General features: G+C 38.0%; 1 protein-coding gene across 1 annotated transcript; it reads right to left on the bottom strand.

Moving 5' to 3' along the window:
* Positions 1–23: 23 nt before the first annotated feature.
* Positions 24–27,154, bottom strand: L3MBTL1 (L3MBTL histone methyl-lysine binding protein 1). Its single transcript, XM_029284754.1, has 22 exons — positions 27,019–27,154; positions 25,332–25,555; positions 24,177–24,321; positions 22,258–22,402; positions 21,267–21,393; positions 19,512–19,599; positions 19,069–19,157; positions 17,859–17,963; positions 17,464–17,599; positions 16,839–16,847; positions 14,534–14,625; positions 13,438–13,589; positions 12,632–12,708; positions 11,388–11,473; positions 10,925–11,035; positions 7,891–8,005; positions 6,627–6,723; positions 5,348–5,545; positions 3,101–3,147; positions 1,403–1,560; positions 1,065–1,127; positions 24–158 (listed from the first exon to the last, which is right to left on the bottom strand). The coding sequence occupies exons 1-22, from the start codon at positions 27,152–27,154 to the stop codon at positions 24–26; spliced, it is 2,535 nt and encodes an 844-aa protein (XP_029140587.1).
* Positions 27,155–27,888: the final 734 nt, after the last annotated feature.

Genomic DNA, 27,888 nt, shown 5'->3' with positions numbered 1-27,888 from the left:
AGTCAAAAGCTGTGCTGGCTAGTTCATTTTAAGGTATCATCAGCATTTTTGAACATAAGAATGGCATTGTAGATTTTAAGTGCTGGACCAAGTTTTACGCTCATGATCTTCACAATGTCAGCCTGAGTCAGCAAAAGGAAGGCTTCACCATCAATCATCTGTGGAAGAGATGTCTGTTTTAGTGTAATGCATTTACAGCAACAGATTAAACATCCAATGATTTAATCTCATTATACTGTTGGCAGAAGATGCAAAATAAGACAATTCAGAAAGGTAAAAAAGTCCAAAAACTTTACTGCATTCAGATTTACTATAAGCAGATTGAATTGTAACAGTAAGACCTCTTTAATGCATACTTCAAAAAGGATTCAATAGTGAAACATTTTATATTTATTCAAGATCACATCATAAAAAGTTAAAACAACCAAACTCAATCTGAGAATACAGCAAAATTTCATTAATTAAGTGAATACTTCTGTTATTATGTTTGAACACAACAAAACTTTACTCCTGGGCACAGAACTTATGGAGTAAATAGGTGATTGCAGGTTGCATTATCTTTTAGGATTTTTTTTATATAGATAATCCTCACTTATCAACCACTTGTTCAGCAACCATTTAAAATTGCAATGGCAGTGAATGAGTGATACTTACAGCTGATCCTCAACGTTCTAGTCACTGCAGTGCCCACTGCAGTCACATGATCACATGCTTGGAAACCAGTTTGTATTTACCATGGTTGTAGCATCCTACAGTCATGTTACTATTTGTGACATTCTTTGCTGGCTTCCCACAAGCAAAGTCAATGGGGAGGTCAACGGGGAAGACTGTAAGTCATCCTGCTAAGTGCCCTCCAGTCTTCTTACTCCACTTGCCAAGGAATTTTTTATTTTATGAGACTATATAGAGCGTTTGATGCAGTGCTAAGGCATCAGGCTAGAAATAGTCCCTCATTAGACATGAAACCATCTGGATGACCTTGGCCCAGTCACTCTCTTTCAGCCCTAGGAAGATGGCAATGGCATACTACTTCTGAACGCACACAAAATAGTCCACTACACTACCTCATCTCTGAAGAGTTTTGCTTGATCCTCACAACCTGTTAATGTCTGTACAAAGCTGAAAACCTTTGGAGAAAAGACAAAGACAATAATTAAAGAAAAGAAGAGAGAAAAAGAAAATGGCAGTTTTCTCTATACCAACAATTTCTAAACCTTACTTTATGACCTATTTCACCATTATAAGCTCCTGAATCTGATCTATTAACCAAGAATTGGCAATACACTATCCCATCTCTAATGGGATCTGGAAGATAATGAACAATGTTGAATACAAAATTATTTAAATTTATTACATTAAAATAAGGTTAAGGTTGTTTAAACAATATTTTGGACACTCTTACCTCATCAATTGTCCATTTGGCCACTGTGGATGCTGTGATGCCAGCTACTCCAGGCAGAAGCTTACAATGCTGTTCCCAGCAGAGGGATAAGGAACGGTCAGGATGTGCTGACAAGGCTGACATAAACAGAGACTGGTGCATACTATCTGATGAAATGGCTGATAATAAGATTTATCACATGTCAAATCACATTGGGAAATAGAAAAAAAATTAAAAAAAGGCAGAAGCAAATGTCTTCAGTAACACTGTCAAGAAAAATGTGTAGATGCAATAATCAGAAGCTGAATTCAGCTCATGGGTACCACCATCATTCTGAAGTATGGTGAAACTGGCTTCTTCTCCAAGCTTTCTGATAACTTTCCCCTATCCAATATGTTGAAATTACACTGCCCAGAATTCCTGATCCCCCATATGATAGGTACCCCCTTAGTGATATGTTATTTCTGACTTTTGATGGGATAATTCCCAAACAGAGCTGATGAACAATTTTAAGATCCTCCTGGACATTCGCCTCCTGCTCAATACGCTGATGGTAGTCATGGGTGGGGAATATCTGTACAGATGTATCTGTACCAACTGCACCAATTCCTGAATTGGGAAAGCTTGCCCACAGTCACTCGTTCCTTAGTCACTTTCTGCTGGATTACTGTAACATGCTGTATATGACACTGGCCTTGAAGACCAACCAGAAAATCCAACTTTTTCAAAATATAGTAGTAGACACACAGTGTTGAATGTCATTCAGTTTGCCTATACTACACCACAGTTATACAAGATGCACTGACTCCCAATCTCTTTCTAGATGCCAATCTAAGGTGGTAATTATGACTTTTAAAGCCCTGCAGGACACAGAATCTGGTTATTTGCATGATAACCCTTCCCTGACTATTCCACCCGTTTGAGTAGGGTGGGTATGTTTAGGTCCCCTTCTTGAAATGGTTTAACTGGTCTGCAGTTTCTGAGCTACTGGCTTAGAAACTGCAGACTGTGAGTTCTAGTCTCACTTTAGACAGAAAGCTATTTGGGTGACTTTAGGCCAATCACTCTCTTTCAGCCCTAGGAAGGAGGCAACAGTAAACTACTTCTGGAATCTTGCCAAGAAAATTGCAGGGACTAATCCAGGCAGTCACCAGTCATCAATGACTTGAAGGCACAATCAATCAATCAATCAATCAATCAATCAAGTGGGACCTAGAAAGCATTTTTTCATAGTAGCTCCTATCCTATGGAATCCCCTTTCCTATAGAATCCAGCAGGAATCACAAATATTTTTCGCTCTCTCTACCCAGCAGGCAAAGAGAAAGAAAGGGGCTCTCTTGTCAGAGATCAAAATGGATTACCTATAAGCTCTTGAAACTAGCCAAAACTCCAGATTGCCCACCTATATTACAAACGTGTCTCAATAGCATCAACATTTTTACATTAACAGTTTCATAATCTCTTCCACATTATATTTGAATAGGATATCCATCCCTACAGATATATATAACATTAATGCTGAAAAACACAGATCAAATTTTAACAAAGATGCTGCTTAAAACATAATTTAAATTCTATCAAGTTAGTCAGCTCCAGCTATACTTTTTATATATGAAGACTCACTCAATAATTATTTTGCTACTCTTGTAATATTGTTCTTATAGGATAAGTCCTTTTTTGCTTGCCACTTATAGGAAAAACAAACTAACATACACTTACTTTGGAAATCTTCCTGCTGGATTTTCCTGTATTTAGGAGGTCGCCCTCTAGAGAAACAAAAAATGTTTTGTATAGGTCATAGGGTAGTGACTGGAAAATGCACTATGGTAAATCCTATTAGCTAAACCTTAAATCATATATTGGTGGGGGCAGAATCATGTGAAACAGACATCAGTGAACAAAAGTAGCTTGGAAAATTGCTATTCAGATAGCTTTCACTTACTGACTGCAGTTGGGATAGACAAATCCATTGCTAAGCAGCACAGTCTTTAAGTAAAATGTCATGTAACTACATGGATTCATGATGTCAATTCTGGCTACAGTTGTGAAGCAAATCATTGAGGTAACTTACTGCCAACTTTCCCATTGAGTTTACTTGTTAGAAACTGGCAACTACATGACCATGAGATGCTGCAATCATCATAAATGTTTGCTTGGTGACCAAGCACCCAAACTGAATTACATGACCGCAGGGATGTTGCAATGGCTGCAACTTCAAGGTTGTTGTTCAGTGCCATTGTAACTTTGGACAGTTACTGAATGAGTGGTCAGTAATCAAGGACTACTTATATTTGCAAATTTACTCCCAAGAACAAGTAAAGATGCATGGATTTCAAGAATATATATCTTTTATCAAAAAATAGTTCTCAATGAATTCACAAGAGAAGAATATTATGTTTGTTTTAAGATGATAGATCAAATATCCATGTCCAGAAATTTGCCTGGAATATTTAGCTGATATTTTTATTTTTTGTTTAATTGCTGTATTTATTGCATTTATAGCCTGTCTGCCATGGATAGTGGAAGTATTAGTTGACCATAGTTTTGAAAAAATGCTGGATCTAGATAGTACTTGGGTGGGAGATAACTAAGGAATAGGCTAGACTGAGATATCAAAAGAGAAAAGACAAAGGTAAATCAAAATTATTTTACTGACAAGTAAATGAGTGCAGCTACTATGAGTTGAGTTTGGTTTGAGTGTTTTTTTAACTTTTTCTTTTGAGAGCTCATGATGTATACTCAGATGGGATTTCTCCCTTCATTTTCTCTTCAGAGCAACTTATGAAGTGAGTTGGACTGTTTCAGCCCCATTAGGCAGATCAAATCAAGAAACTAACTCCACAGGAAGACTAAAACTATTTTTATCAAGAATAGCTACAATTACAGAACCTTGCAAATTCCTCTTCCTTCAGTGAATAAGGGAAGTGTCTGTCTGTGGACAGCCAAGAAAAATAAATAAATGGATTATCAAACAAATCAACCCAGAATTTTCACTTGAGGTACAAATAATCCAGTTCAAATTAATCAAAATTTTGGACACATTATACAATGCTGAGAAAGGTAGAAGGAATGAGAAGAAGAGGATGACTAGTAGCAAAGTGGATGGACTTAGTTGCAGTAGAAATGGATGCATCATTGGAAAGCCTAAAAAACAGTTAGGGATAGACAGTTGTGGGAAAATCTATTTATGTGACTGCTAAGAGTCAACAATGATTTGATGGTCCATATTTAATCACACTGAGAGCAAACTACCGGTATATGATCAAGTGAGAACTTGAACCTGGATTTCCATGTAGTTCAACCCCTTAATCATTATTATATTTCTAATGGCTATGTCAAATATTACTGTGGTGGAGGGGGTATATATTCTTTCATCAATTCAGTGTGGTTCTTTCCAAATGTGCTGTATTAAGATTTATGGAGCTAAATCAATCCCTTTGTTCTATGCATTTCCTTGTATACAGCTTTAAGAGAAAGTCACATGCCTGTTAATCTTCATTTTAAAGCATCTTTTCCCCCACAGCTCAAGGAAGCACACACAGGGATCATCTGCTGTTTTCTATCTAGCCTCTTCTGGGCTTAGATACGCTTAGCTTTAAGATGAAATGTATTATATGACTTCAAAATTATGCCAGGATATGTTCTATTTTAATTTTTAATGCCACAGTTGATTAGGACCCAACTCACAGATCTCTGCACTCAGAAGCAAGTTATTCTGCATAATATTAATAAGAAAAGATTGTAAAAACAGAGATTAGTTTAGAAGATGACTCACAATCCAACAGTCCAAGAGAATAATATATAAAAATAGATATAATACCTGAAGAAGCACAGGATTAGTAGCAAATCATGCACAAACTATGAGAAATAGCCATAAGGCAAGTACTTAAATATGATTGGTTGTAAATTACAATGGCACCCCTCAGTGTGATCATCCCAGTGGATTAACACTGGCTGTTCTTTTACCTTCCATGATGGCGAGACTTCTTCTTCTGGGAATAAGCAATTAGGTTTCTCTTTCGAACAGAGTTTTCAGTGTCTGAAAGCTCAGCCTTTACCCTTCCCTGGTTTTTCTCTGCCAGGGGACATCCTGAGATGCAGTAATGAGCTGTAAATCTCCCAGTCACATGGCCTGAGCCATCACAACCAGGTGTTGGACACTTTCTGGAAAATAGAGATTAAAAAAGCACACAGTTATATATGTTAGCAGATGCTAAATAATAATAACATCATACTATCCTGCTCAGTATTTACCTACCAAGCCAAATGAAATTTAGCAGCTGTGAACTGAACCTGCTCAATTTTAAAAGTTTCAACTCCTTTTTCAGCCTGTTGCAACCAACAATAAAAACATAAATTGCCACAAAAGACTAGTAGCTGGACTGATCTTGATGAGGTGTATTTTATACAGGCTTCACCCTAGTATGTTAAGTTGATTAATTCCAGGCAAGCTGCACAGACACTGAAGTAGCAGTTGTTCCTGAACAACTCTTAATGGTATGGCCTATGACAGTGATGGTGAACCTTTTAGAGACCGAGTGCCCAAAAACCAGCCCTGCCCCCACCTTGCACCCCCTGCCCTGCTCCACCCCCTACTCTGCTCATCCACAGAACCACCCACCACCTCCACAGCCCGCCGATTGCCCAGGTGGCCCAGTAGCACCATGGCAGCTACACCCTCCACCCGCACCCTGCAGCATCAACTGCGCGCGATGGGGTGCCAGGGTGGAGTCTTGTCCCCGCTGCCTGGAGGCCATGTCCTTGCTGCGCTGCTCCATGTGGGCTGCACTCGGGAGCGACTCTCCTCCGGGGGGGCTGCTGATGAAGGGGCCGCAGGGGGAGGCAGGGGGGAGGCAATGGCACACATGCCCACAGAGAGGCCTATGACAATTCCCCGTGGCCAACTTGCCGCGGCCAACTTGCTGCAGGATAATTCGCCACGGCCAACTTGACATAGGAGAACTCGCTGCGGGACAAGAGTTACACTAATATCAAAGAAATGGTGGAACAGAATCATTAAAGAAAGGATGCAAAAGGAGGGACAGAATGAAATGTGAATAGCAAAAATTAAAATATTTTTTCATTTATTTTAAATAATTAAATAGAATTGTTATATTGTCCTGCAGCCAGCTTCCCTGTGGCGAGTTGGCCATTGCGAGTTGGCTGTGGTAAGTTGTCCCATTTCACTTAGTGGCACCTTAAGTCCATAATTAACAGGATATTGTACCTTATGGTGAGCGCTCACCTATGAAAACTGTATTTGGAACTCTTGGTAGCTGGGAGGGTTTTACAGGCCAAGGTCGGACAGCTTCCATTGGTAGAGGAGATGGGTTCCTTTGGCCCTGCTCAAAAGAGAAGAAATAATTTGAATCTCAGGCACTTTAATTTAAGACACAGGTAATTTCCATCTTCATGAAGTTACAATTAATTTTCATCCTTTAAACAAAATTTGTATACTGTAAGTTTTTCTCCTCCTGTCTCCAAACAAATATAGTTTAAAATTTGAGTTCTAATTAGTAAAATTTGCCTCCTTTCTATGTTGCATATTGAAAATATTTTACAGTTGAATTTCAGAAATACCCAACTACACCAACATTCAAAACTGTTCAGTAGATATTTCTCAAAAGCAGGAAATTGTACTACTAATCCCCATCTTTCATTTTCAATGGGTCAAAGGAAGTAGTTATGTATTACGTATTTGGTTTAATGTTTGAAAGCCATTCTTATAATATGGCTTATGTAAACATATTAAAGTACGCTAAATATTTAGTTAGAACAACGAGTTAAAACAGCAACCTAATCCAACACTTTTACAGTAATTTATCATTAAAAATCATCAGAATTATCTAAACTAGCATCCATATAGAACCACCCTAAACCTTTAAGAAAGACTACTTGAAATAAATAGGTTTTAGAAGTTTTCATAAAGCTTAAATTGAGGGGAATAAATACACAACTGTTGGAAGTGTGCCCACAAATTTTGAACAGTATGTAATAAACTGATAAGTTATAACCTTTCTTTTGGAAACTAAACAACTTTATAGATTCATAACTGCAAAAAAGAATATATGAAGGTCAAGTCACAGAAACCAAAGGAAGCCTTGGGCAAGGTTTTCCGGGATCATGTTTTTATGTCTTCTTGGAGAACTAAAAGGTCCTTCACATATAAGCACTGTAGTTCCAAGGCAAAAGAATTAACACAATATAAAGTGTTTGTGTTACATTTTCATCACCTGTTATAATTATAAGCTAAAACAGTGTTTCTCAACCTTGACAATTTTAAGGCATGTGGACTTCAACTCCCAGAATTCCACAGCCAGCATAGCTGGCTCTGGAATTCTGGGAGTTGAAGTCCACATGCCTTAAAATTGTCAAGGTTGAGAAACACTGAGCTAAAAGATACTACCCTGTCTACTATTTCACAGGGTCTGTGCTGTCTATTTCTACCGTCACTCGATTATCATGAGAATGTGGCAAGTATTTGTGCAACATGTAGTTATTGTTCTTACTAAGAGGAGGCTGCAATGGATGTCCAGTTTTTGAGCACCATCCTACAGGGTGGATGTCTGGGTGATCTGAGTCAATCCAGAAATCATAAATATGGCTCCAGCCATCGAAATGAATCTATAGGCAAACATCAATAGAATATAGTTAGATTTTGGAAATCATTCTTGTATCATCTGACCAGCAGAGACAAAGCTCAATGCATAAAAGCAGTTTCGCATGACACAGAGGGAGATGGTTCTCCATATTTCCATTTCAAATTGATCAATGATTTGAGGAACTTCATATCTGAAGACACACAGTCAACAGCTGGAGGCCCTTAGGTCATCCCAGCTTTGAGGGATGTGCCTCCAAACATACAGAGTAGACCTAGTCAATTCATGGTGGAAAGATGGAGATCCACTTTTCACTTTAAATATATCTCACACTTCTAAGGCACCATACTTCACAAGTGGAAGTATGAGTCTTTTAGGTGCATGCAACATTCTAAAAAAGATAAGAGCATGAAAGCTACTGAATTGCCAGATCTCACTCCAAATCCATTAGTGTGCAGGCAAAACCAGCATAGCTGGAATTCTGTTCATTCTGGAGTCTGCTTGGTCCATGGCAGCATGGAATCAATGGGTAAGTCTCAGAAAAAAATGTTGTAAACATTTAAAGAACTCCTGCTCCTTGATTTACAGAGGCCACATTTCTATTGTCTGGGGGTGGAAACTGAGTCCACATCTTCTGTTTCCTATTCATCCACAAGTGAATGATGGTGCAGTTTTTATAATTATACCACTATATTTTACCTTCCGGCTTGTTCATTTGACCTCATCTCTTCCCTTGACAAATGCTTTTTCTTCTGTTATCTAAATAAAAAGTACTAGGGGATAGTATTATGAACACTAGTTGTGGGAAAACAGTGGCATCCCACTGAAAATAGAAAATTTTACTGAGTATTAAATGCACAATTCTTAACCAGTGTTAATAGAAGCATATCAGCTATCTATGACAGCATGCCTATGCGCTGTGCATGAAAAGGAACAGGAATGGACATTACTACAGTTGCTTAGCTGTTGCCAAATCTTTCTGCATTAACTTCTGTACCTTCCATATTGGATTTACTGTTGGGTTTGCTATTGCTATTACTATTTACAGATGCTGACAACATTATTACCTGATACTATTTTCCATTTTCATAGGTACCTGCGAGGTGACAATCATTAACACAGAAGAACTTTAGAATTGGTGTGTCTACTTACATTGATATCTGTTGCTATAACAAATTAAGCAGATGCTATAGAATGACATTTGGCAATATTGGCCCTGAAATAAGGGGGAAAGTCCCCTCAAAGTTGAACCAGCCACTCTTCTAAAGTGACTGGTCAATTACCCGATACTGCTTTTTCCAAAAGGCAACTGGATTTTTCTTGGCTTTCTCTTTGAAAATGTTTCACTTCTCACCCAAGAAGTTCTTCAGTTCTTTTTTCAAAGAAAAAAACCAAGAAAATCCAGTTGCATTTTGGAAAAAGCACCTTGGGACAACCATGACCTGGATGACTGAGAATCTCCATAGACACTGGCCAATTATGTCTCCTTGCTGCCACTACTCCTTTCTCCCTTCCACATCAGCCCTTTGGGGGAGGGGCTGAAGACCTGTACTGGTCTGGGGCTTGTTAGGAACCTGTGTGGACGGCAGGCGAGCGAGAGAAGCTTCATCTGCACATGCACAGGATCTAGGTTGTGCATGAAGCCATACCACCACCCCCGATCTATGGAAAAATTGTCTTCCATGAAACCGGCCCCTGGTGCCAGAAAGGTTGGAGACTCTGTTCTGGAGAACTAGGGAGGACTGAAAAAGAAATCCTCACCTCCCCCTGAATCTAGCTAAATACAGAAGTATACAGAAATACAAAACAAAAACTTTGAGGTCCGTAGCTCAACCAAACTCAGGCAGGTGTCAAGAGGCAATGGTCAGTTCCAGGATTTAAACAAAAACCAACTTATGTCAAATTATAAAATAGGTTTACACACACACACAACACCCAGTTTAAATAATAATAATAATAATAAATAATAATAATAATAATAATAATAGTAGTAGTAATAGTAGTAGTAGTAGTAGTAGTAATGCCACCCTAATTCAATTCTATCTAAACTAGCTTTCAGCCTTGCCTGAGGTAACCATTGCATCCAGCATTCCAGCTAACTCCTTCACCCTAAAGCCACCCCAAACTCTTTCTGCAAAAAAACCTGACTGAATCCCCTCCTTTTGCTTTCTTGGCCTCTCAGGGATCATGGGAGTCCCTCTGGGCACATCAGATTGGCTTTTGATTTAAAGGGCCAGCCATTCCCCATTACAGGCTCTGTATGTTCTTCACAGTTATACATTAAGGAAAGCTGTATTTTACAAACAGATAACAATTATAGTAAGCAAATAAAGCTGCTTATTACTCTTGTTAAAAGGTTTATTCTGCTTTTGCTTGTTGTAAGAGCCAACATTGAAATATACATTAAATTCTCAGATTTCAGCAAGCATTAAAAGTTAAAGGTTTTCTTTATAACCATAGGGCTATAAATACTTTATATAATCTTATGAATGCAGAATTTAAATCCAATATATTATTTTAGTGCATAATATTCTACATTCAAAAACAAAGCCCAGGCTTTCCAAAGTTATAGATGAAAGGAATAATTAACTGATAAACAGGTCTTTGTACACCATGCAATCATTTGTAATATGGCTTGTTCAATTTTGACTTAAATCTGTTGTATGCTTTAGTCAACAAATTATGGCTTAGTACAGTGTATAAATTCAGTCAAACTATTGCTTTGCTTATACAAAACTCCAAAAGCCATTAGAAGGTGTATCTTCATTAGACCAATTCAGGGTTACAAAATAACATTTATACTCTTGTATTGTATTTTTTTTATCACAAATAGACTTTGGGTGATTTTTCCCAATACATTTCATTTACCATAAGGAAGCACATAAATTACTGGGCAATGCCATCAAAAAGAAAGGCATAAGCATAGAGCAGAAGAAAAGCCCACCTTTATCCTATAGTCTTCTACATCCTCTACACTAGCAACTCTGATTAGAGAGGGGGTCCTTCGATCCACTGCCTCCAGTTTCATGTTGATCAGAAAGCCGTGGGGCTGTCTCTAGAGTGAGACAAACAAAAAGAAAGGAAAACAAGGTAAGGAAGGTGGTGTTTATGAGGTAAAATCACATCCTGCACAACTAACTTTCCCCTGGCCTGATTCATATTTTTATATGAGAGAGAAATAATGCATGGTTTGTTTCTTATTCCCGCATCGAAAACTTTCACCATTCCTAGATTCTAAAACTGCAGGTTACCAAAATAGCTTCCCCTGAAAAGGGCGATCAGAGGAAGAATCACTATCTTTTGAACATTTATTTAAGTATACATAAGATTTCCCTCCTCCCCTCTATACTTCTGAAAAACATTAAAGCCTGTATAGCAGAGATTTGGAAAAAATACAAACGACTCACCACATTAAAAGCCCAAGTTGGCGCTGCAGAAGCACCTGTCTCTGACAAATATTTTTCCCAACAGAAGTTCTCAGGGTCAGGATAGTCTGGAAATGAAAATATCTGGGAGATGAAAAGGTTTTGCTGGAGTGGATTTATTTAGAATAATTCACTAGTAGCAATAGGCTCTGGGGAACTCAAATTGATCATCAGTGTTAGTTACTACTAGAAACAAATCAATGGTCAATTCAAAACAGGGATTGATTATGCCTGGCATAAAAAAAATCAATGCCTTACCATAAATGTCTTCTCCAATACAGATGCCCTCGAAATACAAGGACTTCAACTTCCATAAGTCTCAAAAATGGTCACTGTGCAAACCTCTAGAGGTTTCCAGGTTGGGGAAGGCTAAGCTACAAATTCATGACTGATTTATAAAACATTCTTCTACAGGAAGGTTGAATGCTATTTGGGGTCTATATTCCAAAAGGTGGGCAAACTTAAGGCAAAGAAGTGGGAGAAACAAGGACAAAACCATTTTATGTTATGTAAGTTAAGTAAAATATTTTTATTTCAGCATTTAGTTTCAAAACTTCGTTTCAGGAAATCATAAACTGACATCTCTTTTAACAAAAATCCTTCCCATGATTTTATTGTACTTGTTTATTATTGTATGTAAAAGGGTTTGTGTTTTAAGAGTAAATAGCACTGTGAATTCCAGTATCTATGATGGAAAGAGTAACCAACTAGATGGCTCATAGTATTTCCTGTATTGGAAATGCCCTTAGAGCAGAGTTCCCCAACTTTTTGAGGTTGGCGGCCGGAACAGTGGGAGGGGGAAAAGAAGGGATGGTTTTGTGTGTGGGGGTGAATGCATGCGCACGTGTGTGCACACGAACACCTGTTGCTCACACGCATGGGGCCGCAAGCATCTGTGACACTCACAGTGACGCGAATGTGTGGAGCTGTGAACACCTGCGATGCCTGTGGCAAAGCAAACACGAGTGGGACCGCGAATGCCCGCAACGACACTTGTGTGATTGGGGCCGTGAACGGCCGTGGTGACACTCATGCGAGTGAGGCTGTGAACACCCACGGTGCTCGTGACGATGTTCATGTGAGTGGGGCTGTGCGCATGCACCGGCCAGCCACTCATGCAGCCCAGTGGGCCATGGCCCACAGGTTGGGGACCTCTGCCTTAGAGCATTCCTCTATCTTTTTCCTACGGCAAAAGATGGAGTAGACAACACTTAGGGATTATTCACCTTGTGGAGGAGTGAGAGGTTTTCCGTGTTCCTGACACCAACCAACAGGATGAATGTAGGGGCTACTGGGATCACACCTGCAATAAACATATGTGGTGCAGTGGTTAGAATGCAATACTGCATGCCACTTCTGCTGACTGCCGGCTGCCAGCAGTTTGGCAGTTCGAGTCTTACTGGCTCAAGGTTGACTCAGCCTTCCATCCTTCTGAGGTCGGTAAAATGAGGATCTAGATTGTTGGGGACAATATGCTGATTCTGTAAACCGCTTAGAAAGGGCTGTAAAGCACTGTGAAGTGGTATATAAGTCTAAGTACTATTGCTATTATATAGTCTATCTAAAGGTTACTGTGGGGAGTGGGGGAATCAAGCATTGCTTTAATTATGTGCAAGTTTATTACTTGTTTAAAAATAATAAGCAAAGTCTTTTTTAATAAAGATCACATGGGATAAGTTTTACATTTCCAACACAATCTTGGCAAAATGCCCATTCTTGCCCTGCACATAACAAGTAGCAATAGGAAAAAGTCTTCTTTGGGGCCAATGGTACCACTCCTTGTCTGATATCAAGATTTCAGCAGCAAGGTACAATATCCTGCTCAGAGTGAAAACTCAGCGAAACAAAGATTATGGCACAGTGGGAGATGGATAATCCCCACCTTCTCAATTCCTGAGATTTTTTTACTAGATAAATGTTAATCTTCTTCATCAAGAATCATTAAAATTGGCTTTCATGTCATCATCCCATGACTTTCAATCGTTGACCACAGCAGATAGAGTATTATTGTTGGCATTCATCTCTCACCTACCAGTAGTCATATGTGTCATCCCAGTTGTCAAAGTGCACCAAAAAGCGATTGTCCACCACATCTGTCACTGTGGCCACGCATATCAAAGAAGGATTCATACGGTCCACTGCTTCAAGTTTCATCCCTACTTGGAATCCTATGGGAGCAGCATCCTAAGGAATGAGAAGACAGAACATCAGGCACTTTTTACTCATGAAGCAGGTGCTGTAATCCTATAATGTAGGTGTGGCAGCATATGTATAGCGCAATTATGTATGCCAAACTATTTATGTGAGACCGTATCAACAGAAGTATAAAAAGGCTACAGTGAAATGGGTGGCATATAAATTTAATAAAAAAATAAATTACTTGGAAATGTGAACAACTCCATGTAGTCCTAACCAGCCTATTAATGGTGAAGGGTGATAGGAATTGTAATTCAGTAATATCATTCTAAGGGATAATATATTCTTAACCCAAGTTTATGCTACCTGGAGATATAAAGGAATTTTATGAGGTAATCCTATGATAGGTCAACAACTAACTGTGGCCAGAACTGTTATGGAATTGCTTGTGATGCAGAAAAGAAGTAATGTTTTCAAAAATAGTAAACTGGGAGATATAATGGGTATTTAAATATTTCAATGAACTTTCAAATGGTTAAACATGAATCTGAATGAAATTATCTGTTATCTTTAGAATAATTTGTTCCCAATGTTAAAGGAGTCATTGTTAATCATAAAGATGTAAGTTACAAGTTCTGTGCTGCAAAAATCTGCATAATTATTAGATGGCAGGAAAGGGATGCAAAAACACTTGACTCTCTGCTGTCATCTAGTGATTCTCTCAATTATTTTCTCAGTTTAGATATGTCAGCTCCAAGACATAATTTGATCCAGTAATTGATCAGTTACAGCCCTATTAATTTAATGAACTGATTTAATTAGCTGATAACTTTAATTATTACTGCAGATATGTCCAAATTGCTTATTTTTTAAAAAATTGGATTCAAAAGATCAAGTGAAGTATTATTGTGGAATACAAGTCAGGCTCTCTCTTACTGCTATTTTAGGAATGAAAAGGGATTGATTTGTAAAATAAAGTAGCAGCCACTCACACTATCTGGACTTGCAAAGAGATGCTTGGGAGCTGCCTGAGTTTTGGTAATCTTCAGGTAATTGGCCCAGCTGAATTCATCTTCCTTGTAACCTAAACCCCGTACATAAAGGAGACATAAGAGAAGACATACCAACAGAAGTCCGTAGTGTTTCATTTTAGCTACAGCAGGGATCACCATCCCTTTTCAAGTGCCAAGTAACTGCCTTATGGTATAAAATGATACTAAGATCATTTTTAAGTGATTAAAATCTTGTGAAATTTCAGTAATTTCACAAGCTGTTCATGTTCTCACTCGAAAATTGATAATATTTCTGGTGAGAGCTTGAACATCTGAGATTGCCATTTATATTCTGAAATTAACATTTCATTGTGCACTTTTATGAATGTGACCTGGAGGGCTTGCAAATACCACATTGTGCCACCTTTGTTCTGCAGCAATAATGAAGACAGTTGTTTCTAAGGGCACCTTCAGTATATTGACTTTCCTTATCATAATATGAGAACCCCAGAAGACATAGTTTTACAATAATAAGATATTCCAATCAAGTCTCTCACAAGATTGTTAGGATTCTTCTGATATATACCCCCACATTAAGAGAACGACAGGAGGGGACCCATAAAAAGAAAAAGGAAGGGTGTGAGCACGAGGGAAGAGGCATCGCTAACAGCGAGGCAATGAGAACGAATGGGGAGGCGCGGTTTGCGCCCCCGATGGCCCGGCACCAGAGAAATGCGAAGAGAGGAGTAATGGTCACACACACACTTAGGGATGAAGGACTGAATGGCGGTGTGAAGGGGAGAGAAAAAGAAGAGAGATGGTTGGAGGATGAGAATGAAGGAGTGGTAAGAGTGGTGGGAACATGGGTGAGAAAGAAGACAGACAGCGCCACGGGGAAAGAGGAAGAGGGAAGGAAGGTGGGATTGCAAGTGGTCAGGGGAAAGAAAGAGGTTAATGAACAGCAAAATGAAGTCCTGAACGAAGGAGTGCCGCCCCCTCCCGATGAACAAATAGGACAGGGGAAGAGAGGAGGGGGGAAAGAGAGAACCAGGAACGCAACAACTCGCAAAAGAACAATCAAGAATGCAAAGCAGGAGGACTATCTGGGCCCGGTCACGAGATCGAGGAGTCGGGTGCAAAAGGCACCACTCCCATAAACACAGCCACCCACTGATGGTTAGCCACCCTGATGAAGCCGGCAGCTGTCGGGTCCAAGCTTAGAGCCTTCCCATACAGACTGACTACTTTTGGTTTATTCCAATCTTTATCGATAGAGTCATGAGGGAATTAAGAAACAATCGTTAGGTTTAAAACTTTTTGTATATATATATATATATATATATATATATATATATATATATATATATATATATATATATATATATATATATATATATATATTATATATATATATATATATATATATATATCTTTCAATTATATGGATGCACACTTGCAATGTTTATAGCTTTCATGATGTGGAGTTATAAAAAATTTGAGCATGTGTAGTTAGTATAACATCTCAGTTATCCTAATAAGGGTATTGCCTTTGTTGAATTTGTATTTGTATTTCTCACAGGTAACACAGTTATAACTGCATTTTATGTAGCACTCTGAATTCTATTTAACTTCATCTCAAGAATCTGAAGAATCAAAATTAAGTTATATTTCCTTATTTGTTGTTATCTCTTATTTTGGGTTGTAATACTCCAGTCAAATTAACTATATTCATAACAGAAGTTTAACCAAACTTAAACAAGAATGGTTCCCATATATACAATGTATCATACAGCATGACACATTCATAGTTTGGCTTCTAAGGGGGCTTAAATGTTGATAAAAGTTGTAAATTAGCAGAAGCATTAAAAAGGGAAATTAGAAACCAAACAGCCTTTATTTTCTATTATTTTTCCTTTTTTGTTTCGGTTGCCTGTTTTTCTTTATCTATTTTCTTCTTTTCTCAACATGCCTAAACAAGTAACAATACAATGGAGACCTTAGTATTTTGTAATCAACTGAAGACAGAAACCTTTATTGTATAACAAATATCTTGATGTAATATGCAGCTGCTTCTTAATGCTATATCCAGTTTTAGTTGTAAATGCTAAATTACCTTATGTTTATTAATATCAACATTTTAAATCATAGTTTATATTTATTTTATTTATTTATATCTCACCTTTATTGTTTTTAAAATAATTCAAGGTGGAGAACATATCTTACACATTTTCTATTTTCCCCACAACAAAAACTCTGTGAGGTGAATTGGGCTGAGAGAGAGAGAGGGTGATTGGCCCAAGGTCACCCAGCTGACCTTCATGGCTAAGTTGGGAGTTGAACTCACTGATATTGATATAATGTCTTTTCTTTTTTTTAATGTTAATGATTTAAATTGCCTAAACATTAGAGTATTAATAGTCTCTTGTCAACACTGTATAAATACCACTGTGTCAAAATAACATAATGTATTAATCATGTCTTATAACAACATATATATATTATTACAGAATAAGAATGACAGAGTTGGAAGGGACCTTGGAGGTCTTCTTCCTCAGGCAGAAAACCCTATACCATTTCAGACAAATGGCTGTCCAATCTCTTCTTAAAAACTTCCAGTGTTGGAGCGTTCACAACTTCTGGAGTCAAGTTTTTCCACTGATTAATTGTTCCAACTGTTCGGAAATTTCTTCTTATTTCTAGATTGCTTCTCTCCTTGAACATATTGCTTGCCAAAATATGCTGGAAATTTTTTCTTGATGTTCTTGTGGGTTTTTAAAAGAGTTACACAGTGATACAAAAACAGAATGAATCTGACTTAGCAACTTAGCTTTGGAAAAACTAGAAACCGAAACATAAGAGATTCGTCCACCTCTGCAAAAGGAAAACCTTTTGGACATGAGCCTCTAAATGCACTGTCCTAAACGACCTACCTTTGGGAGGTTGAAGTTTATGTCCCGTTTTCTCAAACCAGCCAGCAGGATGAATATTGGCAGAGTCAGCATTCAGCCAAAAATCATGGCATTCAGAATAGCCATCAAAATGAAGTCGCATCCTGTAGCCACATATCTGCATGCAGAAAAAGCAACAGAAACACATGGACTATCGAATTAAATTAGCATGCGCTGCTTTTCACTGATATTTTATGCTATTTTATGAAGATGACAACCTTTTGCCCCTATTTTTAGTTTTAGTGCTACCTGCAACTAGGTTGCATAGGTCACCCTAAAATGAATGGAGAGCTTTAAAATACATAAATGAGAGAAACTGGGGCAAACAAGAGAATAACTGAGCTAGAACAATATACAACAGTATAAACTCATCTCACCTCGGCTACAGTGAGAATAAAATACATTGAGGGGTGCTGAGGATCTATCCCTTCCAGTTTCATTCCCACTTTGAAACCATTCTTATTTTGGGTAATCGACTGGTGCTAAACAGGACAAATCACAAAAAAATGTAAGAGGTACATAATTTCTTCTAATGACACATTTATGTTATTAAATGGAAATTACTGCAATAAGACAACAGAGATTAATATGGCACCTTAACCACGATGGCAGCTCCCATGTGATTACAAACTTTGCCTCATGTTTCTGCTTCTATTAGAAACAGAAGTTCAGTACACATGTTTTGAGGACTTGAAATATGTCAAAATAATAAACCTATCTCTGTACTTTTACTCTCTGTTGTGATAGGTTCAGCACTGGTACAGGTGGTACAGGTGGTCTTTAACTTATGACCACAATCAGGACCAGAATTTCCATTGCTAAGCATGGTGGCAGTTAAAGCAATTGTGCCTGATTTTACAACTTTTTTTTTGTAATGATTGCAAGCGAATCACTGCAGTTGTTAAGTGAATCACAGTCATTAAGCAAACCGGGCTTCCATCATTGACTTTGCTTATTGGCAGCCCAGCTGGGAAGATCACAAATGGTGATCATATGATCCTAGAACATGCAACCATCAGAAATACATGCCAGTTGCCAAGTACCCAAATTTTAATCATGTAACACTTGTAAGTGCAAGGACTGGTCATAAATCATCTTTTTCAGTGTTACTATAATTTTGGCTACTAAATGAATGGTTGTTAAGTTAAAGGACTACCTGTAAAAGAAGAGAACCTGATTTCATTTTTTTTCTTCCAAAACAAAATAACCTGCTACCTTTAAATTTCAGTTGACTTTCCAATGCTTAATGGCCCTAAAAAGAAAACTACCTTACTGTATCTATATTCCAAAATGCATTTTCTCTTTCCTAGATTCATTATTTTTCTTTCTTATGAACATTACCATGAATGTTTTTTTTCTTTCCTAACTTTGCTTTAGACTGAAATTTGAGAAGTACATATGTGTAAAGGAATAAATCTCTCTAGTAAAAAGAGGTTCCTACAGTAGCCATTCAAACATCACTGGAACCAGAAAGAAGAATCAATTCTCTTAGAGAAAAGAATCAATGATTACAGCATAAATATGTTGATTGACAGAAAAATATCAAAGCTCCGTAAAGATAGCAGATAAAAGAATACTGTAACTCACTTCTTGGAACAGATTTAAAGGGGCAGCTGTGGCTTTTCGTTCTTCTAGGTATGATGCCCAGGTCCAACTTTCTGCCTTCTCACTGGAAACTAAAAATATCAGAAAATGGAACAAATGAAATTTCTAAAACTTTGTTAAGTGACATTTAGACATCTAGGGCAAAGTTTAGGATACTTTTCTTTCCAAAATTATAGCCCTCATCTGCTTTCAGCTATTGAAGACTGGATGTTGTATTTTACTCAAAGGCATCATGTTCTTCCTTTTATTCTGCACTTGTACTTTTAGCTGCAGATACCAGCCTGTAGAAGGGACAGGCATAACCAGACTGCTTCTCAAAATGAACAGATAAGAAAAGCATAACCTCTGCCAGAACATACTGTTTCATATTTGGGGATTATTAAAGATATTATAGTTGCTCAAAGGAAGGCATGCTATATACTTACCAAGCTGAGTGGCATTCCATTCTTCGTTACTATTATTAGTAGCAGGAAGTTCTCCTCCTGAACCATTTATTTCCTCCTGCTTTAGTTCCTAAGACACACAAACAAAATCTCTTACTTATGGGGGTACCAGGAAATTTGAGGGAGGCTTTCTTAGAAGGGGAACACTACACACTTGGGAGAAGGGATAACATAATAATTAAAAGTGATTAAATTCCAACTTAAGTTACATTGAATATATACAAATAACATTATTCCTCATGAATGTAATACTATGGTAAAATGTATTTTTTGGCACCAATATTTTTAAGACCTCTGTATTAATTCCCAGGGTTTGGATGATGTGTTACCTGCAGTCTTGGGGTTTCAGATTATGTCCCCTAGCTTTATATGATCGATTTCAGGTTACCCTTTGTAATAAATAAAATAATTTTGTGGCACTCTAAAGACAAACAATATTTGTGATATAGGCTCAAGGCATAAGCTTTTAAAATTTCCTTCATCAGATCTACAAATTGTTATAAATGCCTGTGATGGATGACAGAGACTGCAAACAGGTCAGTGGAAAATAAAACACAGATGTGAGAATAACCTTATTACACTGGCATTCTCAAAATATTTGCTGGATATGACGCAGACATTCTCACATTAGTGAGTTGATTAACACAATGCAAAGTGTGAAAAAATCTTGATTCCTCTTTAAGCCACAGGAGAGAGACTTGTACCTCTCAATAACCCCAAGAAGCTTTGAAGGCACCAAGAAGAATATTGTTGACTTAGTGGTGTCTACAGGCTCCATGTTGGTGATCCAGGACTTATTATAAATTTGCTGTTTTTATGACGCTACAAAACTCTTTGCTTCCATAAGATCAGTTCCACTGTGTTGATACAAAATGAAAGCTTGTACTCCAGAAATCTTTATGTTATAATGTATCTATTTGTAAATTTAAAAATTGTCAAATAATAAGTTATTTCAAAACCACAAATTACAGGTAGGCCTCTTTCAAATGACAGCTAGCTTTGACTATGTCCAAAATTACCAGCACTATTTTTATTTCTGCACAATGAAGCCTGACTGTCCTCACCTTCTCCCCTTGATCCCTCAGAGCTTTTCCCTGCTGGCCAACAGAAAACTATATGAAATGGCCTCTACCTAGCACTCTACCTTGTTTTCCCCATTGTTTTTGTTTTTTGCAAAGAGTCAAAATATAACTACAAAGAAAAACCAACAAAAGTTGATGTATCTGGTGCAGCAAAGCTGTTTCTCAAAGCATCCAGTGGAAAATAGGGGAATAATGGCAAGGTGCCATGGCACATCCAACTTAGAAAAAGAATGGATACCCCAATATTCAGTACCATCCTTATATCTAGAAGAACCCATATTTAAAATATAACAGTCACTTAGAAGCGGAATCTTGATCATTGAGGAAATGGAGGACAGATATGAACATCTTTTTCTTCTCTGGAAGTCCTATACATTACACGTGCAAATAAATATGCATATGTTATGTCCTACCTATGCATCATTCTTTTATATATGTGGGGCACCAAAGACTTTAAGGCAGCTGTACCTCCCTCCTGAACTAAAAAATAGTTGCCCATCCCTACTCTGTAGTGTCCACTGGTTACAGCTATGGCTCCAGGGTCTGACTGGCTCTAATATAGGCCAGTCCAGTGAATGAGCAAGCATGCATACCAGGAAAAATATGCTGCTATCAGATTCTACTGCAAATACATGCAAGAACATCCCAGTCACACCATTTGCTCTGATTCTTCCTCTTCCTCCTCTGAATGGCTTTGATAATCTTTCCTCTTCCGTTTCTTTACTGGCTTGAGAAGTTCAGTAGTGTTGGTGATGCCAGCAGAATTCTCCACAATGACAGACCTGCAAAAACAACACCCAAACTTGTAGATTCTCCAGATAATGTTTCTCAAGCAATGAGAGTTGGGTTATCCTTAATACCAGAACATTCTACTGCAACAACATTGATATAATACAATAAACATATTTTTTCAAGAGACACACTCCAATGTTAACATTTTTAAACATTCATACTACACCTACCCACGGCATTTCCACTAGAGGACGCTGCAATAAACCTTAGATAAAATTGATTCATGCAATTTAATTGTTTCTCAACCATCATTTTAATTGGAAAATCAAAACTAATAACACTGATAATAAGTCCATGCTTGACATTCATCGCTACAAAGCAATTTTAACATCATATTCTTATACTTACACTATCCCTCTTCTAAACAAAAAAAGAAATCAAAATGCCTCAATCTAGATGAAAAATATTTGGAATTGGGAACATACATTCTGGTGAAATTATAAGAAAATATACTTTGGCAAGGTTGATGTGATTCCTATACAGACATTCCTACACCCCTTGCAAAATCCTTAGGTCAAAAGACCTACAGAGAAAGTCCACTTAATATATTTGCAGGTTGTCCTTGTCTACAGAGTTCACTAACTTCTGGGAGTTGAAATCCATACATCTTAAAAGCTGATAAGGTTGAAAAACACTGATGTAACCTAACTTACATAAATTTGTCTATATTAATTATTCAGCATTAATGGATGCTCTTTTGCCCAACTGCTCCTTTAAAACAAGATTTACAGTATTTCTTTCTGTCCATGGAAGAAAGGGAAAAACAACAGAAACAAGACATAAAAAGGTGCATTAATTTTTCTTCTCTCCCTTTCTCCTCTCCCCACCCCCTTTAAAGACAACATCTTTATTACCTTTCTTTGAATTGCCGGTGACAGTTCTCACTACAAAATGCCCGGCCTTCCTGGGTTGATCCAGAAATATTTCTTCGGCCACAGGTATTGCAGTGGTATAGGTTGTCTACCATTGGAAGTTTAAGAGGCTCTGAAATATCTGATTCTACAGAAAGCAGAAAGTGAAAAGCTCAAATAAATCACATCAATATTACAATAATGAGAACATTTTCTGGGTCAGGCTAAATTGCAGAATGACAATCCAGTAGGCTGAGCTCCGGTTATGTTCTGTGTGCCAATTATTCAGTCATATTTTAGGCCAAGGGTGCAAAATGAAAATATAACAACCTATCTTTCACAACTCAGACCATGATCAGAGTAGCAGAAGCTCAACATCTGGAACATCTCTTTTACATTTTTCAGTGTTTGTGGGGCTTTAACTTTCAGAATGACACCTTACACTTTGCAAAGGTTTAAGGAATTAATTTTATCACTGAAAATTCTAAAATTCCTCTCCACAAATGGTCCCTGGAATCATCCATTCTGAAATTCATCCCTTTGCATTTTGTACAAGGTCTGGCGAAGCCTCAAGCAGATAAAAAAATATGTGGGCTTATGATTAATAGTTATAAAGATTATCACATAGACAAAATAGAAATATTATGGATTCTGGAATACTGTCCAACTCTTTAATAGCAGCTCCAACTTGACTATGAGGGATGAAGGAGTGGCCTTAAGAATGAAGCAATTAGCAGCATTCTAAGTTACTGATTGTCTCTTTCCTAACTGTCTATGAAGATTCTCAGTCATCCAGGTCATAGTTATCTCAAAGATGCTTTTTCACGAGGCAACTGGACTTTCTTGTTTTTCTTTGAAGATGTTTCGCTTCTCATCCAAGAAGCTTCTTCAACTTTGACCCTGAAGACACAGATAAGCCTCCAGGTAGCTTTAATGTCTTGCTAAAAGAGTGCAAATGAACAGCTGTCTGCAGGAGTATAAATCTTTCCAGACTGAAGAAGCTTCTTGGATGAGAAGCAAAACGTCTTCAGAGAAAAACAAGAAAGTCCAGTTGCCTCGTGAAAAAGCATCTTTGGGACCTCTTTCCTAACATTTTTACATTAGCCATATTTTTATGGATTTATTTTATGAAACTGATATGGCAGGAGAGGATTAACTTTAAAAATAGTTTGGATTCAGCAAGGCGTTCTTGCTGAATCCAAACTATTTTTAAAGTTAATCCTCTCCAGCCATATCAGTTTGGTACATTTTTCTTTGTTTTTCAGAAAGTAACCCTGCTGACCAATAAAATGATGGATAGGTTATCTGTGACCTATGCAAAATTTATTTGCAGCATTCCTTTGGGACTGGAAAGAACTAAATGATACACAAACACATGTTATCCTGGATAACACAGAATGATCAGGACTAGAGGAAAAGAGTGCTTGAGGAATTATAACTAGAGGATTCACACTTCCCAGGAAATCAGGACATCTATGAAATTCATGAAGTATTAAGAGCAATTAGTTATAGCTTTTAACATGCTTCACATTGCCATGGTTTAGTAGAACCTATTCTTGTGGAAATTACCGTATTTTTCCGTGTATAAGATGCTATTTTTTCCTGTAAACACCCTCTTCAAAAACCAGGTGTGTCTTACACAAGTGCAGCATCTTATAAACGGAAAAATAATGGTAACCTCCGGAGCCCAGGGCATGCCTATGTGAGTTGCCATGCTGCCTGGTGCAGGTGTCAAGCCCCTGTGGGCTTGCCACTAACGGGAGGGGGGGAAGATCGTTGGCCGGCCGAACTTCCGGATTTGTCAGCTCAGCTGTTCAGCGGAGAAACTCACCTGCCAGAGCATCTTATACAAGGGTGTGTCTTATAGACAGAAAAATACGGTATATAAAGGTTTGTATACTTCCCCCCCTTCAAATCCTCACCTGGAGTCCTGATGGGATTGCCCTTGCAGGTAAGTATCCCTCCATCATCCCCATTTCTTTCTGGCTGACACTCTTGTAGGGGCTCTGCAGGTGAAGGTTTGTCAGCACTAACTACTTTCACTGTCCCATATTCATTTATTCGAAACTGTGTTAATACAAGATGGAAAGAAAAAGTTAATGGAGGAACAAGCAGAAAATTTGGGGCATGACAATACTGTGATGGAGTGAAAATAAACTGCTCTTCTTTCACTGAGTGTAGGAAAACATACCTAGAATCATCTTGGTTTACCTTCAGAGAAACTTTGTAAAGTAAGCTGGACTGCAAAACAGCAGCTGAGTCAATGCGTGCTTTGGGTATGTTCATAGGACAGGCTAATATGCATGACATCAGGAGTTCAGGAACAATGGGGATACTTGCAAGAATATAGATTTAATAAAAGAATGCTGTAATGGATGATCACTAGGTATACTGTATTTAAGAAGCTGGCCTAAATTCCTTTTAAAAATGTTCAATGATAGATTCTAGATCTCAATTAAATAATCAATCTCAAGTTCGAATTGCAGTTTTATTTAAGCATATAAATGCTATTGAGGGTACCTAGGAACAAGTGTCATTCTTCAGCAAGACTCTGAATGCCAAACCCAGGTTCTCATCATGTTTTCCCTTTTTGTGTGCTACTGAAAGGCCTAGTATGGATAGACCTTGACTTATGAACATAATTGAGCCCAGAACTTAAGTTGTTGCAGTCACTAAGTTAGTCATTTTATGACTTCTTCTGTGCAGTAGTCATTAAGCAAATCCATTTTATCCAATAGGCATTTTTTGTCAGAAACCGGAAGTAAATACCAGAAATTGTAAAAAAAAAGTCAAAAATTGCATTCATGTGACTGTGGGGAGATGCAACCAGCCATAAAAATGAGATAGTTGCCAAGTACCCAAAATGTGATTGCAGGTGTGTGTGTGCATAGTCAGCCCCCGTAAGTTCAAAATTGGGTTATAAGTAGCTTTGGGGGGAGGTGTCTGTCATCACTCTGAATGTTTGGTAAGTGGCTATTCATAAGACTAACCTGTATACTATATACCAATCGAGTCCTACTCCTGAAAATTGCTCATACACACCTGAGAACAAAAAAAAAGAGTCTTCATTGATTTACCCTTAGGTTGCTCCCAGGGAGAGTGGCAATCCCATCTTTCCATTCCAGATCCCGGATGGTGTTGCAAAGCTGCACTCCGCTGATCTGAGGGATGACTGTCGCTGTGATGGGCTCATTCCCCACACCCTCTCTTGGCCTCTCGGTCCCCATGTTTTTCTGGGCTTCTCGGGGGAATCGCTGGATTTCTAACGTGTTCACTGGAAGGTTTATAGTAGTTGTGGTTGCTTATGAAGAAAAAAAGCAATATAGTATAAACATGCTGATATACATACAGGCAAATAATTACCTTTGAGCAAAGGTCACCCAATTTTATTACAGAGCAATATAATCCAGATATAGCTGAGTGCTGAAAGGGAATATGAATGAAAGTGGAAAATTCCTAAGCTTTACAAGTAGTAGAAAATCAGTGAGCTGCAAATATGTAGCTTGAATAATCCCCAGCATCCCATTTTGGCTACAGAGTCTTCCTGCAGTGAGGACAACACTTTTGCCTGCTGTTTGGCATTTTGGGGAGGTTGGAAGCTTTTATCCCTTAAAGCCCCTCTCCCCCCCACCCAATAGAAATGATTTCCCTCGAACATTTTCTCTTTGGCAATTCCAGTGTGTTCTGATATCATGAGAGCATACCACGTTCTTGTATGGCCTCTGCACTCTCCAAAAAGCACAAGAAGTTCTCGTGTGATTTTTGGATGCTCCAGAGGCACAAAAGAATATGGTATGCTCTCAGTGACCTCCAAACTCTCTGGTAGTTGTGTGAAAGGTCTCTGACCTCATGTGGCTCTGGAGCATCTGAAAATCGAGCAAGAATGGGGTATGCTTTCCTGCTCTTTTCAGAGGCTACAAGGCTACACAAGAGCATTCTCGGAAGTTCCAGATCTTGTGTAACCCATAACTGCCTCGGATAAGCAGTTTTTTCTGAGAGACAAAGACAAATAGAAAAATATTTATAATTATGTAAGTTTTTTAAATTTATTAAATTTTTATGCTGCCTATCTCATTATCCCAAGCAGCTTTTTGTTATAAATTGTTTCTCTTTTGTCTGTAGTGGGGTGACAGTAGAGTCAAGTTAGGCATTTCCGAATTTTTGACACACTGAGCCCCATCACTGTCCTAGAGCATAACCTCATGATTTGTGATAGATAGAATAGATGTAAGTTGTAATCCAACATGTCTGCAGATGTTAAGTTGTTTAAAATCAAGATATATAACTGCAACATACTTCCTTCTCCTACGAATGCTATAGTAAATAGGGGATCTTTAGCTTCAAAAGCAAATATTTGTAATATAATGATAAAATAACATGAATGCTGAAACTCCTTAGGTCTGTAGCTTATAACTGTAAATAATAATAGTAAAATATTTTTGGTGTAATTATGGTACCCATTGTTTAAAATGTATTTGCAGTTTGTGAGTGCATTAATTCTCTGTACTTTATGTGCTCCTATACCTGGGGTTATGTGAAAAAGATCAACATTCAAGCAAAATACATTGTTGCAACATCTTACAGCTTTCTAGAAATATATTTTTATTAATGTAAGATCAACTTGAAAAATATAGGACCAACTCAATGAGGAAAATCGACTTATCTGTGTATATGATCTGACACTATAGGCATAAAAATGGAAAAAAGGAACTCCAAAAGTACTAGAGGCAGAAAAGTAACAACCTTCAGCATTTGAGCACTCACCTGGTATGATGAAGGTAGTTGCTGGTAAGTGGGCATTTTGCACAGTATTTTCACTGGCTACCAAATGAACACTGACCTCCCCAGTTGCATTTCCTTTTGTGCTTCTTATCACCTCCATCTCTGCTCGCCCATCCATCACTTACCTAAACACACAGGATATAATTGGAATCAGCAAGTATAGATCCCATGAAACCACAGGAGAATTAGTACATACCTTATGCCAGCCTTCTCTAATTTTGTGACCTCCATTTTATTAAGACTGCAGATCCCAGAATTTCAAGCTAGGATAGACAACAGAGAACTTCTCTATTACAAAATAGCTGCCAAGGTGAACATTGCCAATCATGATAATTGAGGGAGAGGGGAGGGGGTGCTTCACTATCCCTTCTAGTTCCACATTTCTCCTTCACCTTAGTTTTGTCTCTCCTGGACAGATGAGCCTACTTTTAAATAAAGAATTAGGCTTCAGCCCACCCACTAGTTTTGTTTTCTGTGAATGCCTATAAAGCCATACTTGGAAATGAGGCTGAAGCCTGGAACTTTGTAGCATGTCAACTTTCGCCTATTTTTAAGCATCTAAAATAAAAAAAACATAAATAAAATTGGGGGTGGGGGCTCTCTAGGAGCACCACTTTGCTCACTCCTATCATAAACTGTCTTCATATGTATGCATAAATTACTGAATGTGACAACCCTTATTTTTTCAGTGCAACAAGACTGCTGTTGAAGCTTCTGAGAAATTGACTCCATTTCTCTCTTCCAGAGAGACTTAAATAGATGCAATGCTGGTTTTATTTTTCAAAGCGCAGTGTTAATGTACAGTTGCTTATTATTTCTAACTTCTCATAACCTACTGAACTGGGAGCCCAC

Source organism: Protobothrops mucrosquamatus, unplaced genomic scaffold (assembly GCF_001527695.2).
Source record: "Protobothrops mucrosquamatus isolate PMUCROS unplaced genomic scaffold, P.Mucros_1.0 scaffold903, whole genome shotgun sequence".
NCBI lineage: Eukaryota > Metazoa > Chordata > Lepidosauria > Squamata > Viperidae > Protobothrops > Protobothrops mucrosquamatus.
This window is presented reverse-complemented; position numbering and strand designations above follow the sequence as displayed.